This window comes from Papaver somniferum, unplaced genomic scaffold (assembly GCF_003573695.1).
Source record: "Papaver somniferum cultivar HN1 unplaced genomic scaffold, ASM357369v1 unplaced-scaffold_125, whole genome shotgun sequence".
NCBI classification, from domain to species: Eukaryota; Viridiplantae; Streptophyta; class Magnoliopsida; order Ranunculales; family Papaveraceae; genus Papaver; species Papaver somniferum.
In genome coordinates, this window is record NW_020621603.1 from 5308922 (window position 1) to 5326599 (window position 17678).

The 17678-nt window shown below is 41.0% G+C and overlaps 1 protein-coding gene and 1 long non-coding RNA gene across 2 annotated transcripts; one reads left to right on the forward strand and one right to left on the reverse strand.

Annotated features, from left to right (window-relative positions):
• Positions 1–9331: 9331 nt before the first annotated feature.
• LOC113331462 lies at positions 9332–10680 on the reverse strand. The gene is made up of 4 exons (XR_003350933.1): positions 10629–10680; positions 10458–10541; positions 9693–9782; positions 9332–9570 (listed from the first exon to the last, which is right to left on the reverse strand). It is a non-coding gene; the product is annotated as an uncharacterized LOC113331462 (long non-coding RNA).
• Positions 10681–14900: 4220 nt separating this feature from the next.
• On the forward strand, positions 14901–15695 carry LOC113331253. Its single transcript, XM_026577985.1, has one exon. It carries the CDS (start codon positions 14901–14903, stop codon positions 15693–15695), a length of 795 nt encoding a protein of 264 aa, XP_026433770.1.
• Positions 15696–17678: the final 1983 nt, after the last annotated feature.

The window sequence follows — 17678 nt, forward strand, 5'->3', positions numbered from 1 at the left end:
TAGTTTGTTAGTGAAATCAAACCCCATGATACTTGGTGGACATTGAAATGTAACATTTTAAAGATGCTTGTCATTAATATTTCCTTCTTGCAAGTGTTTTGGTCTCTTATTGCTTATCCTGATCACTGCGATACATAACAAAAGGGAGTACTCTTGCTGCTAAGGATAATAATTAGTGTGATATGTAATTTGTTCTAATTGATGAAACTAAACAGTGTTTGAGTATTGATTACTTGTCTATCCTGCTCTGACAGATCAGACACGAGAAAGCAGTGCCGTCATCAACTGTGTACGACATGTAAGAGTTCTATCCTGCACTGCAGTTATTTAAAGATGTCAAAACGAAGACCTATCTGCCTGTCGTGGCACTGAAATCTACATGGATGGTGTGTAAATGTTTGTAAAGCATCGCTAAAGATTCGTCCCTTTCGTTTTGACATGAAGTATATATTTGATGTTGAACATACTTAAGGTATTCTGGTTGTGACCTTATGCACATGCTGGCGATGAACTATGGGAATAAGAACAAAGACAGAGAATAAAATGGATATTTGAGGCTGATATGCTTTCTTCAGTTGAGGAGGATCCTGAGCTCTGAAGGAAAGCTGTTTGTGCTCTCTATTAACAGTAAACATCTGAATAATAAATATAGACAATAGGTTCCGTTACAGCGACGTGCTCAGGTATGTCAAAAATTCTCTACACTTTTCCTTCATTTCCAATTAGCTAATACTTGAAAACCGGATGAAATTACTATTTATGCAGTTACCATATGTTGGCTTTTCAATGTTGCAAAAATCCGAAAGCTCATTGGTTTACATTTGTATACTGTCTGTGTTCAATTGCTTAAGCTATTTCATGGACTCTTTTCATATTCTGCTATTGAATCCTTAGGTCGTTTTCTTATTATCTTAATTAGCCATATCATATGGATGATCCAATTCCTCTAATGTTTGGCTTTACCTTAGAAAACTATCCTCCCATTGGCAGTAGATAGAGCATTATTACCTGCATATCACAATGTCTGAAGTCTTACCTTCATAGCTTATATACTTCGGAATCAAAATGTGTGTCTAGAGGAATTCTCATATCCCAGTTAAAATATAGCACATCCTATCTGAAACCTTGTGGTTGTAGTTTCTCAATATAGTTGGTGGAGATATAAGATGATCCTGCAAATAGCCTTAATTGGCGTCGGCACTACCCGACTCATCATTACGAAATTTCAATCTCTGTACTGACTGCGGAATTTGTATCCTTTATTGGCGGAGTTGGGTGGCACAAGAAAAATCAGTTGTCGGTATAAGCAGATTAAGGATTTGTTGGCTTCCTCAGATTTCGCATCTGTAATTGTTAGTTGAGCGGTGGGAGCAACAGAGCTCGTAGCTGCATCTGCACAGGGCAGGAAATCCAGCCAGCAAAAGGTGACCTAAAGAATTCTGTCAAATATTTGGAGATGAATATGTAGCCAGCCTCTTGCAGTCTTCAACAGCTTCAGAGATGAATATTTCCAACTCTTTCACGGACTTCTTTATGTCACCTTTTGTAGATGGGGAAAAACGATTTGCTGGTTTTTAAGGAATTGAGGAGACGATCGTATGGAGGAGACTCCTCGAACCGAGCAAAATGTTAAACCTCACACAGATGCACCGCTGCAAAGGGGGTGCTTTAGATTCGAGAGATCAATCTGTAGTACTCCGGTCTAAATCAAGACAATGACCGTTCCAGAGTAAATTCGGTCACAAGAGAGGATGGTTTGATCTGTAGGAGGGAAGCTGAGAAATGTGTGGAATCAATGGTAATCAAAGATTGTGAGTGTGTGAATTCCGAATACGATAAGCTCTGAGTGATTGAAATTGCTCAATTGAGAGTAGTTGCTCAATTGATGAGTTGATGATCTCGTCTTGTCGATGAGACGTGAGATTGATGATACTGATGATGTTGATGATTCAATCATGATTCAGAGACTTATTTATATTGCTGGAATTGTAGACACCATGATTCCATGAAGTGTGACAGTTGATGGAATCAAGGAGTGGGGAAGTGGAGATCGTGTTTGAAACCAGTTGCTCAACGTGTGGAGACTTGGTCGATTTTCCACCCACTACCTCGTGAATTCCTTCAACTGATTGCACGACTTGCTCACATTCCATCATGTGTTTGAACACACGTGCCATAGACCGCCAGACCAAAATCCTAAATGATATCCCCCCCCAAGTGACACGATTGACGTCTCGTGGTTTGTTAGTCAATTGATGACTTCGTGGTTTGATGGGACGATGAGTCCATGTAGTTGCTGAGTGTCGAACATGATGTTCTGAAACTCATGAATTGAACATGTCATGAGACAGAGGTATAGTTCTTACGATGAAGTGAGTAAGTATTTCTCATTCGGTGGATCGTTGAATATTGATTGTTGAACCAATATTCCTTGGTTTGAACAAATATTTCGTCTGAGCAAGTGTTGTTCATGTGATGAATTGTTGAATATTTGATCGTCTGAGCCTGTGTTGCTCGTCTGATGGATTATTGGCAGCGTACCAAAAATATTAATTAAAGTAATGGTTGTTGAACCGAGCATAATTTATAAGATTAATGACCATGAGGTCGTCGTAAAATTATTAAGGTTGGAATCCGGAATGATGATCCTTGGATTCAGAAACCCTAATTTGATCAATTGATGATCAATTCATGGTTCGTCAGAATTTTAACCATGGGAAGAAGGAGGGAGCGACTACATGGGACCGTGGATCAACCATGTAGTGTCCATATGCTCACGTGAGCAAATACAAAAAACTCCTGAAGAGTTGACGATTTGTTGGTGAAAGAATGATTAAATGCTGGTTTAATCATTTATTCGAAAATGCTCGTCTGAGCCTTAGGTGAGAAAACCTAATTAATTATGACGAGGCGAGGGACCAACCATGGAGTCATGAAACCGGCCCTGGGTTGTCCAGTGACCGCCTGACGATCACTTCATGAAAATCCAAAGTGTTTGGGAGAGTTTTGGACCTAATACGAGCAATTGTGCAAATTAGGTCAAAACTGTGAAAATTGATGGGACCGGCTTCCGTGAGCCAAAGAGCCAATCTTGGTCGGTCAAGATAGCGTGCTCGTGTCCCCAAGGCGTCCGCTTCTCAGTCCTGAGAATTTTGATATTTTCTGGCGTGCAATTGAGCATGCATTCGAGAAAATATGCCAAAATTAGGGTTTCAACGAAACTGAGGAAAACACCATGAGATGATGAAAAATAATTATAAAATAAGAAATGAGGAGGCGTGGGACCGCCGTGGTCAAGGCATGGTTGGCCGGTTGTGACCACGGTCCCGTGGTGCCTTTTCCTTAATTTTATAATATTTTGATGATTTTATGAAAAATTCATGAATTTTGAGAAATCTGATGAATATAGGGAGTTTCCATGAATTGAAGGAGTTTTCATGAGTTCAAGGAAACAAAAAATATTAAAATAATAAAAACAAGGGCGTGTGGGACCGTGGAAGGCATGGCCGGCCGGCTAGGTCCCGGTCCCACGAGTTTCCCTATTTTTTTAATATTTTTAAGTATTTTGATGATTTGAGGGAATTTTTCCTAATTTGAGAGAAATACCATGAAAACAAGGAATTTGATGAATTCAAAGAAAACTAATAATAATAAAATAATAAAACAAAGGGGCGTGTGGGACCGGCTAGGGCATGGCCGGCCGGCCAAGGCCCGGTCCCACAAGTTTTCATAATTTATTTTATTTTATTATTATTTGATGATTTGTGCAAAAATACCATGAAATCAAGGAGTTTTTTCATGAAATTAGAGAAATTATAATAATAATAATAATAAAATAATAAGGAACCGTGGGGTGTGGGGCCGGTCGGAACCAAGGCATGGCCGGTTGGCCAATGGTCACGCCTCACACTCCTTTCCATAATTTTATATGATTTTTTATGGATTTATGGAAGTATCATGAAACCGAGGAGTTTCCTCGAGACGAAGGAAATTTGATAAAATGAGAGAATTTTCATCAAATCATGAAAAATAATAAAAATTCATTAAAAATATAAAACTGGCGTGGGATTGACCACGACACGGTCGGTTGGTCGTGTGTCCGTGCTCCCAGCATCCTGGTCAATATTTTTAATTATTTATTATTTTCTTCTCTATTTTGCATAGGTTCATCGTTTCGTTGTATTTTTGAAATACTTGTTCGTGCGGTGACTGTTAGCGTATCGTCGTTGGATACACCTTCACCATTTGAATCGGGGCTTACTTAGAGGTAGCTCAGACGTCCGGTTGTTGATTATTTATTACTAATTGTGGAATCCAGTGGAGAATAATTCACAAAACTGAGTAATAAAATGTTTATTATTAATTCATAGGATCAGCTGAGGATTCGACTACGAATTCAGAATAATAAAGTAAGCATTACCATTCCATGGGATCGTAGATTCGACCATAGAATCAGAGTAATTAAGATTTATCTATTACCATTTATGAGACCAGTTGTGGATTCGATCATGAAATCGGAGTAATGAGATAATATAGTTATTGCTATTCTATGAGATCAAGTCGCGGATTCGATCACAGAATCAGAACAATTGTTATTGCCATTCCAGGGGACCAGTCGTGGATTCGACCATGGAATAAGAGCAATTGTAATTAGGAATAATTAACTTTGTGGCTCTATACTAGAAGAGCAAGCCGTCTAGGAGCATTAATTATCCCGATATGAGCTTGTCGGCAAGTCATATCCTTTATATAGTCAGGGTAAACTCGTTGTTTGTTCCTGAAGACGTTATCACTCTATACTAGCAGAGCAAGCTGTCTAGGAGCCGTCCATCACGTGATGCTATAGAGAAATAATTACTGAAAGTATTCAGTATTCATGAGATATGCCGTTGTCCAGTCGTGAGACTACATATCTACATGTACTCTGAGAGAAAGTACTCTCCGTTGAGAATTCGATGAGAGACCCGTGTCTTGATACTCTCGTCTGATTGCTGAATCAGAGCTTCGTATAATTATGAGTTTACGATTTTAGCCTTTGTCGAAAATCCACCATCTACACCTTTGCAGGCTAGAAGCTACTCAAAGCAGTTACTCAGTATCTACCGAAACAGAAAAGATGATTGTTTCTTTCTTGCTAGAAGTGCCAGGGTGCCAGGCATGGAGATCAAACTGCCAAGTGATAGATTGTTGCGTAACTGTGTAAGTGGCCTTCACTCACTAGGCATTGCAATCTTGCATATTGTTTTAGCCTCCTCAAATGTTGTACATATATAAAATCGAAAACTGGTTAATATACCAAATGGTGCGTTGGATGTGTATGATATTCGAATTCAGATTGTTTTGGTAGGTTTATATGGATGAAAAACAACCCTTGTTTAGCTCATGGAACTGATTGAAATGCATAAATCTAATTACTGAAATAGAACTTGATTACCCCTTCTTTTTTCTTTTCTTGTTAATAAAACTATTACAAGGTAGGCTGACTATGACTCACGGTGTTGCAAAGATTGTCAGACAACAGAGGTTATTGTCAGACAACAGAGGTTATTGTCCCAGCTTTATGGGAAAGAAGTTGCAAAAAGATGGCACTAAAATGACTGTGTGCTTTACATCATAAAGAACAAGAAGTAGCCAGTTGGCAAATGAAATTGAGAATTTGAGATTATACCGTCTTCTCTTTCCAAGATATCATGGTTGCTTTGTAAGCTGGAACGCACTCAGTTGGAATTCATTAATCTGTCAACAAATGTTTTTGTTTCCAATTTAGGATCTCTTTATCTCCCGATAATTGACAAGTCCATCGTTAATCGAGATGGTTATGCTCATTTTTCTTCTTCTTCGAAAAAATCACCCCCACATCAGAGGGGATACGAATGTTGGCCCTTTCATTTTTGACGAGGAGAGGATAGCTAGTGGGTACTGTACATTTTTTTACAAATGTAAACATCATCCGAAATAATAGATGTACCAAGTACCGACTCCCAGTCCCAAAAATAATCCCGATTCAGGCAAGCAGTGGGGCTCATTTTCCCTGCACAGATCCAAATGGGAAAACAGCAGCTCTCCTGCCTGTTGGACGTCCAGTCGGGAATTCCCTCTAGAAGCCACTATGTCAGTTTAGCATCACTCAAAGTTGTCAACACGGCCGGGAAAAAAATGAACACCTGGTTGAGTTGATGGAGATGATATTTTTAAGTTGTTGGACTTAGTTATTTTGTTCAAGTAGGCAACACTCCGTCACGTTTGCTAAAATCGGACAGCAATATCCCGTTATGACCATTAATTAATCAACTAGAACTAAACTAATATCACTTGGATATTAATTATCTTCATAAATACAAGAAATGAAATACTATAATGTTCTGAATCAACCAAAATAAATTACTAAGTTACAAGTTACTTTCTTCTTTTCTCTGTTCTTTTTCCCATTCTACTCTAAAAATAAATCTTATGTTTCAACTCTCACCTTAACAATTGTAGGTGTAAATAATCCACAGGGCTAGGTGGCAAGATCCTAGGCTAGGATGCGCCAAAGAATGAAGAAAGACGAAGCACATAATAGATCCAGGTGGCGTGAAGAATAAGGAGTCACGCGGGTCGGACGTGATGGCCCTACAGTTGTCGGATGTGACTTGACCCTTATCATCTGACAGGAGTAGCGGACGAACAGGGAGTACTCGGTCAAACAAAAGAAGATGGTCAAAACCAAGGGGACGACAAGGAAGAAGGGCGATATCGTGTCTAATCAAGTATCAAGGACTCGGCCTCGGGAGAAAGGTTGTCAAAGACCAAGATTCCATCGGTCACACCAGAAAGACGGGCGAGTAACTAAGATAGGTCTGATAGGGAATATCAGAGTTGATATATTGTGACCAACACTATAATTTCGTTGTATCTCGACTATGGCCTATGAATATAAGGGTTTGTCGAGAGTGAAAGGTATGTTGAAAAAGAGAGAGAAGAAAGGAATTACACTTGAGAATTGGAGAGATAGTTCATTTAAGAAAGAGAGAACACTTTGTAACCTAAAACGAGAAGTAATAACAATCATACTTTCATGCCGAACCACGTATATCCTTGTGTTCATGTTTGAGTATGCATCTCTATTTGTTTTAGTTCATCTTCTTCACCTTTGGATGTAGTTTGTGATTTTATGCAACTACATTCTGGCGCCGACTAAGGGGACGTCTAAGTTCTCCGGATACCTTGGTCGCGTACATCAACAGAGACGATCGATAAAGCTCCTAAGAACACCTCGTGTGTGGTAGTTGATGCTATGAGATGAACTCTGTTTGGTGAAGAGTTTCTTCTATCTTTTGTTTCTCGAGTTTTGGTTAGACAATTAAATTTCTTTTCATAAAGTTGTTTGGTAGAGAAAAGTTTTTCAGTTCTGTCGGATTTGAGCAGTCGAGTTAGCAGGAAGTCTTTCGAGAGCTCCCAAATAACGCCATCAGCGTTTGGTCGAGACCATAGAGAGACTCTGTTAACAGATCGAATGGTTGTGCTTTGAAACGAATAGATTTGAGTAGATTTGAGTGTTTGTTTTCGTCTTCGATAATTGTTTTCACTACTGAAAATCTAACAGTTGAGAAACTTCACAAGACTCCCAAGTAACATCTTTGATGTCGGGTTGAAGTCACTTGAAGTTTCATGCTGACTTGCCAAGTGTCGAAAATTTTACAAAGTAGCTAATAAGCTTTTTATTTCAAAGTCAGTTGAAACCCCTACTCGACAGATCGACTTCAAACCATGGAGTCAGATCCAAAACAAGGAACAAAGTAGTCGGACGGCTAGATCACTAGTTGCCGGAGAAAACCCAAGGAGTTCAGGGAAGTCATCCCTGAGTAATTCCAAGGAAGTTAATGAAATTTTGTCTAGAATTGATTTTCAGTGCGGATCTGAACCTTTTACTTACAAAACACTAGGAGTTAATGATTTGGAGCATAGGGAATGTAGGACAAACTGTTTTAATGCAAAGTCGGGTACTGAGAGCGATGTCGTGTAGTACTGAAAGCGACGTAGCGTAATACTTTCCTAAAAGAGTACTTAGGGTCAAAACATGTCAGGTTGGTGAGGTTAGCCTGACATAGTAGAGGGAATCGTACTTCTGGAGTCCAGTTTTGAGTGTCAGGCCCGTGTCATTTAAATCTGTACATATTAGAAAAACTTTCAAAAAAGCATCAAAGTAAGGTGTTGTTTGTCTTTGTTGACGTAGGTAGGGACGATCCTCGGGCCTACGACACACCTGAGCCGTTGGCAAGCACTTCAGGGACGAGAAGAACACTAAGGAACCGTACAGTTACCAACGGCAGCATGCAAGAAGGGGTAACAGGGCCGAGACAAAAGAATCACCGACCACCACCACATGAGAGATCTCGGGCAGCTGCAAGAGGTATGCCGACTGTGGAGGAGGAAGTTGACCTGGGGCGAGATGATGATCCCACGCCATCGGAGCGAGTTATCCCGCGACCCAGAGGATGGCCGATCAGATAGGTGGGTTTACGGCGTCAGACACAGAAGATGACGAGGAAACGCTCATCGTGCATGCCCAGAGGCGCAGAGCGAGGCAACAAGCCGAATATCATGAGGCTCTAGCGCGAGAGCAAGAGAGACTTAGGCAAGTTCAGCTAGGCCGAGAGGCAGCTAGTGTAATTATCCCTCCACCGTCGACTCAAATACCCCCTATGATACCAGTTCCACCACCGTTGACAACAACACGACCTCCTGCTCACTTGAGCCACCCGAACGGCCATTCTAGTCACGAGAGTATGGATCCAACGCTACTCGCCATTCTTGCACTACACCAAATTCTGGGATCCGTAATAGACCTGAGCCGTTACTAAAACGGGTTGTAACGGCTTTATCCTGTTGCAAAATGGGGCGTTACATTTTTCGTAACGGCTTTGTGGCCGCTACGAATTTGGGTTGTAACGGTCCTCGAACAGGTACAAGCCGTTACGCATTTGCCACGTGGTAACAACCCCGGGCCCTTACGATTTTTTTTGTGACACAGCTGCCGTAACGTTGGCGAGCCGTTACTACGTGGCAGATTGTAACAGCTGAGAGCCGTTACGAACATTTTTGTAACAGCAAAAAATTACTGCCAGTCAACCTTGACCAGGTCAAGGCTGACCTCAGTAATTTTCCGCCGGAAATAAGCCGGAATTCTAAATTCAATGCCCTGCATACACCTTTCAATACATTCATAACCACACTCAACAACAATTTCTTCAATCTATGTAAAAGAACATTCATTCAATTCACAATCACATTCATTCAAGTTCATATAAAAAAGAACTGAAATTTTCCCAAGTACCAATTTCTTTTTTTTGTGAAGTATCAAATTTCTTAGGGAATACATAGAAACTTACTGTCTACATAGAACTTATAAGATATAAACTTACTAAATGTCTACATAGAACTTACAAAACTTACAGTCTACGTAGAACTTATAAGATAGAAACTTACTAAGTGTCTACATAGAACTTACAAAACTTGAAGCTGCTAAGGGACCTTATGACTGCTTTGTACTCCAGCCATTCCAATCAAAAAGAGCATCATTCAAAAAACCTGCGAACACAAAAACTGTATACTTTGATGTTGGGAGTAAGCAAAAACTAGAAGAGATGACGCACTCAAAAACAGGAGCAGTTATGAAGTTATTGCTGCAAGGAAAGGCACCGATACTTAACTAGTTAACTGAAACTAGGCAAGATGAAGCTTCATAACTTGGCACTCTCTGTCTTTCATGTAGATCTGCCAGGCAATCAATGCAATGGGTCCTGCAACAAACCAAAGTCCATAAGCTCATTCATTCGAAAAAAAAACACCTTTTTTTCCAATGAAATCATCTTAACACTGACAAACATATATATACATGAACGACGCAAGATTTGGACAAAGAAAGGATGACATCTCATTTATAACCCTTCCATCAACACTTAAATCCCTATCAAACCATGTGTGTCGTAAATCACTTCCATGAGTTTGTACATTGACCATAAGATATCAGTCTGAGCAGAATTGCATGGAAACCATGACATCAACTGCACATAATAATAATCTTGGAAATGGTGGAAAATACATGTTTGGATTAAGATAAAGCTACCAAATTCACACATACCAGTAGCATGGAAATGAGTCCATTACTATGAAATCTTGTGCTTCATTTTTCAGTTAAAATTTCCACTATGAAATCTAAACTTGTTGCCGACACATGCAGCTCATTGATTTACAACTGCATATCATGTGCAAAACCAATGTGCCAGACCTCGCATGATATACACACAACCTTGAGCATTATCATGTGTACCCACCCGCACAAGTTTCGCAGGTGGTAGACACTATCTGTGTGCCCAACATGCAAAATTTAGAAAGTCGCCTATTACTTAGGCAATCAATGATACTAAATTCGACACAGAGAGAGAGAAGGGGGCGGGGAGGGCAAAAAACCTTACCATTGTCTTTGCTGTTTTGCTAGTGTCCCTGCGTGAATGAACAAAAATCATTGCCTGGTGGCCCTGCTTCAGTGATTCTACCACCTGATGAACGTAAAGGGTCCCAGTATCAGCAATAGGTCTTCTGGATTAACTTCATAATCCCATCAACCACCAAATTATAAAACTAACCTTTTTATAGCATACTTCGTTTATTAAGTTGGTGCGAGCCGCAAAATTTTGCTCAGTGATTCCGATATATTGTTATGCAAGAGGCACGGGACGATAGGTGGAATCGAAGAAGAAGAGTCCTGCCTCCGGATTCACCCTCAGAAAGTTTGCAACCTGGCATTAGCAAAGAGAAGTTACAATTTACAACTCGTTAAAAGCATATGCTAGTAAACTAGAAGTCAGATCGTTGACTAGTCAAACCTCCAAATAATTGGGAAGAGTGGCAGAAAGACCCACAATGCGTATCATTGATTGTGTGGACTAAACCTGTTAGGGGGAAAAAAAAGCAAACTCGTTATCACACACACAACAGTAAGAGCATCTACAAACATTAGAAAGTCAAACACGATAGAACATTTGGAAGCTGAAATTATGCATTTTCTCCCCGTACGTACACAACTTTCTGCCATATTTTGTACTTACATGAATCCTATAATAAATCTCCCTTTAGCTAGTTTCCTATGGGTTCTGTGCCCACAGCTGTATGGACGCCTAAGGTGCTTGAGAGAATTCCTCGATAAGTACAACAGCAAGGGTGGTAGTTAGAATACTTCATTAATGTTGAAGTGATCCTCGGTAGTTAAGTAGTTTGCTTCTCAAAATATTACTATAAGTTTCAGTTATCAACATAAGGTGAGGTGGAAATGAGAGACTTCAGAAGGAAACTTTACCTGGCGAAGTGTCCTTGCAACTAATGCGTCTATTACAGGTCCTCTATCATCGTTCAACATGTGTACTTCATCAATAATCAACAGTTTCACTAGCATTGACAATGACATGTCACTGCTTTTGCGAGTGATGAAATCCCATTTCTCAGGTGTTGTCACTATCATCTGAGTGGTTGGGAAACAAATACAAATTAAAATGAATTCAATGCTTTCAAACTCTATATGCATAAGAATTAAGCACAACCACAGGGAACCTGAGTTTCCTCAAGATCACTCCTTGATAGTTGCATGTCCCCAAGTAGCTATATCAGAAAGAAGCACCGTTAGTATCAATAGGTATTCACCATCATGTCCTGCAAGACATAAAAATAAATTTTTTGTCATATGAGGATTGGTAGTCATTCTCGAGCAAGTGCACCAAAACATCCAAATTGACTGAAACGAAAGCACTTTGTAGTCGATACACTAAGAAATATGAAATATTTAACTAATAACCTCATATGCAGTGGTTATAAGCTTGCAGCAATTTAACATTATGACTATAACGAAAATTTAAGCTTTAAAACTACAGACTAACATGTTAACATGATCTCTGGTTAATGTCCCTAAGCCTATTCATGAACTTGGGTCATATCTCTCCCTATTAACATCACATTTCTTCTACTCCACATCTCAAGATATTAGTAATTCAGTATCAGAAGTAGATTCATGACCTTGTTAAAGAGTGACAAAAAGTTCAGGACAACTGTCATATATTCAAGGAAATGTGATACACGCGCGTGATATGTTCAACCAACTAATAACTCCCAACTTTCTGACCTTAGTGCTGGAGGGTTTCTTCCTTCGCAGTAAAAGATGAGAATGGGCAAAAACTTAGTTTCAAAATAGAGTTTGACAAGGATACGAATACATAATGTCATTTCATTTCAAGTAAAAGCAAATGCAATAGAGGGTAAAACTTCAATGCCCAGGGTTCAGAATCATCATATTATTAAAGAGTTAGGCTTCTAATGACAACAAAATTTATCTCAGTAGGATCAGTCACTTGCAACTATACCTGAACTCCGTCAAGCTCCTATTGAATCTCTCCTTTGATCTCACATAAATCCTCTTGGTCCTCGACTTTGAGGTCACGAAATCAAAATCATAGATAGCATATCAGCACCCATGGCAGGAAGGTTTGAAGTGAAATCCTCATAGCTATCAGCTTTTCAGCCATAATCAGCTTGTGCTTATCACAAGAAAATGAAAAATCCTTTTAGCCCTCAATTCCAAAAATCTTTATTTGCATCATCATGCATAGCAATCCCCAACCAAACTACACAAATATAACAAAATCAATACCAATCCAGATACATATGAGAAAATTATTGCATGTAAAGTTACAAAACCAAAACCTAATATCTCTCATCTCTGGTGAATATCTACGATATAAATGCCAACCACGATGAATATAGCACCAAAAAAAAACCGTATGTGAAAGTTTGAAGGAGTAAATTCCACAGTATAATACGAAATAACGAACATCTAGATCTGTATTTACCGAGGAAGAAGATCAGTAACCTAAATCCTGATAATAATAACAAACAGGGTGTTAGTACTCAAAAGGAGTTGGGGGAGTTGGGTGTAGTTGAGTTGTTTTCCGTTAGTCGTGGGGGAGTTCAAAGGAGTCTCTCAAAATCCCCGTTAATCGTGGGAGAGTTCAAAAGAGTCTCCCAAACTCCCTAGAAAACCCCGTTAATCGTGGGGGAGTTTGAAAGAAACTCTTAAACTCCCTGTTAGTGGTAAAAACTAGAATACTAAGGAGTTGAGTTTTTTTTGGGAGTTCACGGGAGTTTATAGTGTATTTTTGCCTCACTCCAAATCTCTCAAAAGAGTAGAGATTTTGGGAGAGTCTCTCAAACTCCCTACTCTCAAAACACCAAATTCTCTCAAAATCCCTGTACTCTCTTACACTCCCTCAAAATCCCCAAGATCCAAAATACATTAAACTCCTCTCAACTCACTCGTGCACTAACCCCCTGAAAATCACAATCTATGCAAAATTATACTGGTATATTAGATTAATCAAACCCAAGAAAAACCTATTTTACCCAATTTATTCAAACCAAACTTGTCAGCTTCAAACCCAAAGTTCAGAATACGTTCACGGTACAAAACCCCAATCATTAAGAACAGAAAGTAGATTTGCTCAGTATCAGTATCTTGTTAATAGAAACGTTAACTCGATCTCGATCCCAATTCGTAATTTCTCAAGAAAACTACTTAGCAGCTGTCCTGTCAATGAGGCCTCGATGCGACGGGCAACAAATTGAACCTTAAATCAATTTCCAAACCCTAACTTCCTCTCTATGATTTACCCTATCCTCTATAACCCGAGTTAATAGAACTCCACCATCTCCTCCTTCTGTTATTCAATCCACTAATTCCTCTTTTGATCTTGCACAAACTCAATACTAATTGCAGAAACCCTAGCTCTATTTCTTACTGATTCGTCGTTCTTCAATCAAAAATAACCCTAACCAAAACCAAATTCACAAACTCAGTAACACCTTCCTGATCCATTTACTTCTCCAGATTTCTTCTTAATTGATATTAATGATTTCTCAGTTCATGCTTTTGAGAAGAAAAAAAACGAAAAACAACGAAAAAGAAGAAGTTGAGAAGACAGAAAAAGAAATACAGCGAAGAAGAAGAAGAGAAATCTTAGGCCCTCTTTCTTCTGAGAGATCGATAAAGAGAGGAGGAGGAACGATGAAAGAGAGACAGGAAGAGGGATGATGAGGCAGAGAGAAAAAGATAAGATGTAACAATGTGGAACGGGAATAAAATCTTAGTTTTTGTGATTGAGATACATCTCGAGAATAAAATGAAGAGGAATACACGGTCTAGATGAAAGGCTAGAAAGCGCGCATGTGAATGACACACGCACATACTCCAGGTGTTACGACCCATGTGTGACCAAGCGTGTGTCTCGCACGCCTATAAAAAATTCGTAACGGCTAAGCCATGTAAAAAAAAATTAAAAATTACTAACGGCTTCTGCCTGTTCGAACTTTTCGTAATGGCCATTTGTAACGGGAATTTCGTAACGGCCACCAAGCCGTTACGAATTGCTGTTACGAATCCGGGAATTTGGTGTAGTGTTGAACAACAAAGGAGACAAGAGGCGGGGTTAAGAGAGGTGCAACAGAGGAACCTGGCGTTGGAATTCGAGAACTATCATCTGCGGAACCAGAGGTCCAGGTCGAGAGGATCGTCTAGCCGAGGAACATCGGGTAATCAAGGCCGATCAGGGCGATTACCACCAACAGTAGGACCGAGCAATCATGGCCGATCAGGGCAACCCCCGATACCACCTACCCGAGGGTATGGTCCACCTGAAGATTCATCAATGGAAGAAGAAGGGCACGGAAGAAATGAGAGGTCGGACAGCTCAATAGAGGCCAAGCTCAGGGAATTAGAAGCAAAGATAAAGAAACTAGCCGGAAACGACGAGGAGGATAAGTTATCCGAGGTCATAAGCGAGGCCGAGAAAACCCCCTTCACCTAAAGGCTTGCGCAAATGTCGTTTCCATCCAAGTGTACACTCCCTGCGTTTCCGTCTAGATTTGATGGGACGGGCGATGCGGTTGAACACATAAAAATGTATACTATGTCGCTAATCCAATGGAAGAACAATGAGGTGGTAATGTGTAAGTTCTTCCCAGCAAGCCTAGAGGGCGAGGCGAGGAACTGGTTCTACGCGCTTTCACCAGAGTCGATCGACAGTTATGAGGATCTAATTGAAGCCTTCTTAGAAACTTACATGCATAACAGTAGACCTTGGCCCAGAGTAAATAGATTGTCCACTCTGGCTCGAAGGTTCAAAAAACCCCTCAGATCATTGACTGATCGGTGGAGAAAACTGTGCATAGAGATTGGGAAAGTACCAGTCGATCAACAGATCTTTGGATTCGAAAATGCGTTGGGAAGGTCGGACCCCATCTGGATAGCCATGTTTACTGAAAAACCGCAAACACTGAAAGAAATGCGGAAAATGCAAGAACACTACATCGCACTGGAAGAGATTCAAGAAGAAGCGAGGGGTAGGGGAGTACAAGAGGCTAGTGCAACAATTAGGGCGACCCCAGGCGACACTCCCCGACGGCCCGAGAAGCGACCAGACCCACCACCACGAGGAAACGGGAAGAAGGAGTGGATAACAAAAGGGAAAAAGCCGAGACACGAGCCGAGAGCCTACACCCCATTGAACGTACCATTGGAAGAAATTTTCAAGGAATTCGAGAAGAGGAACAACATCATCTACCCGGCATCAAGGGGGGTACAGTTCGAAGAAACCAAGGACCACCCCGAGTAATGCCACTACCATCAGTACAGAGGTCACTCCACTAATAACTGTCGAGAGGTGAAAGACATCGTGCAACATCTTATCCGAGACGGATACCTGAGGCAGTTCGTCCGACAAGCACCATAGGCGACCACCGCACCCGATGCACCTGTTCACCAGGTTCGAATCAGCAGATCAACTCAGTTTGTGAACACCATCTCGCACTCAGCCACACAAGAGTACAATCTAAGTCCAGGAATCACTTCTAGAATCCACAAGAGGGACCATAATGGTAAAGAAATCTTCAGCGTAGCCAAGACCCTGCCAATGGAACCTTGGATGATGTAACCCATTTCCTTCTCGGCCAAGGATGTTCCGATGAACGGTCAAGCCCATAGCGACCCCCTGGTTGTTACCTTTCTAATTGAAGAATGGGGAGTGAGAAGGATATTGGTAGACAGTGGGAGCTCAGTCGAGGTGCTTTTCTACGACACCTTCAAGAGAATGGAATTGTCAGATGACATTCTCGTCCCCTCAACATATCGAATTTACAGCTTCAATGGGACCGTGACCATCCCAAAGGGCGAGGTAACTCTGGGAGTATCGGATGAGGGCGGTTATTTGGATACTCTAACCACATTCTGTGTAGTCGATGTCGCCTCACCCTACGAAGCCATTATTGGGAGACCTTGGATCGCCGGTATTAAAGGGGTGGCATCGGCCTACCATCAAAGGCTGAGATTTCCAACGTATAAAGGTATACAAGAGATCGTCGGCGATTCACATGTGGCCAGCAATGTATGCAAGTCGATATTCAGATAAATAAGGACGAGCACGTCAGCGAAGGGATAAGAACAAGGCCAAAGAATCCAAGGCGACAGAAGAGTTGGAAAAGGTTATCTTCCAGGCGGTCATGGCGTACGAAGCAAAGGAGCAAGAACCCTTATAGCAATTACAGGAATCGGCACCGGTAAGGGAGCCAAAACCAAACTTATCGTCCGTATAGCCTACCCGAGAGATCAATTTGGGAATGGACGAAGAGCCGAGGATAGTAAGGATCGGGTCATTGTTATCGGATGAACAGGTGAATCGGCTCACAATGGTCCTACGAGATAATATGGATGCTTCCGCATTGAACATGCACGATATGGAGGGCATAGACCCGACAATATGCTGCCATCATTTAAATATCGACCCAAGTTTCAAACCTGTCCGACAAAAGATGAGACAAATCGTACCAGAGTTGCAGACGACAGTCGAGAAAGAATTAAAGAAACTGCAGGAAGCAGGAATAATCCGAAAATCCCAGTACCCACGGTGGATATCTAACATGGTCGTAGTACCAAAGAAGAATGGAGGAGTAAGAATATGTAGTGACTTCAGCGACCTAAACAAAGCTTGCCCGAAGGACAACTTTCCTCTCCCAAGCATCGATCAGCTGGTAGAACCGATAGTAGGATATGAGGCGATAACCTTAATGGATGGGTACTCGGGGTATAACTAGATACCATTGGCCCCCGAGGATCAAGAACATACCTCTTTCTTCACACCAAGGGGCCTATATTGTTACACCAAGATGCCGTTTGGATTGAAGAATGCGGGTGCCACATACCAAAGGCTGGTAGGGGACATGTTCGAGGACAAGATCCATAACACTATCAAAGTCTATGTCGATGACATGCTAGTAAAAATTCGCATTGCCAAGAACCACATCCGAGACCTTCAGGAGATCTTCCAGATGATGAGGGAGTACAAGATGAAGGTTAACCCTGCTAAGTGTGATTTTTGGGTAACCTCGGGCAAATTCTTGGGATACATCATCACACCCAAGGGGATAGAAGCGGATCCCGACAAAGTCAAGGTCATCCTCGAGATGTCTTCGCCTGCAACAGTGAAAGGCGTACAAAAACTAAACGGCAGCATATGGGCACTAGGGCGATTCATATCCCGGTCTTCGGACAAGTGTAAAAACTTCCTCAACACTCTTAAGAAGGGAGAAAAATTCAAGTGGAC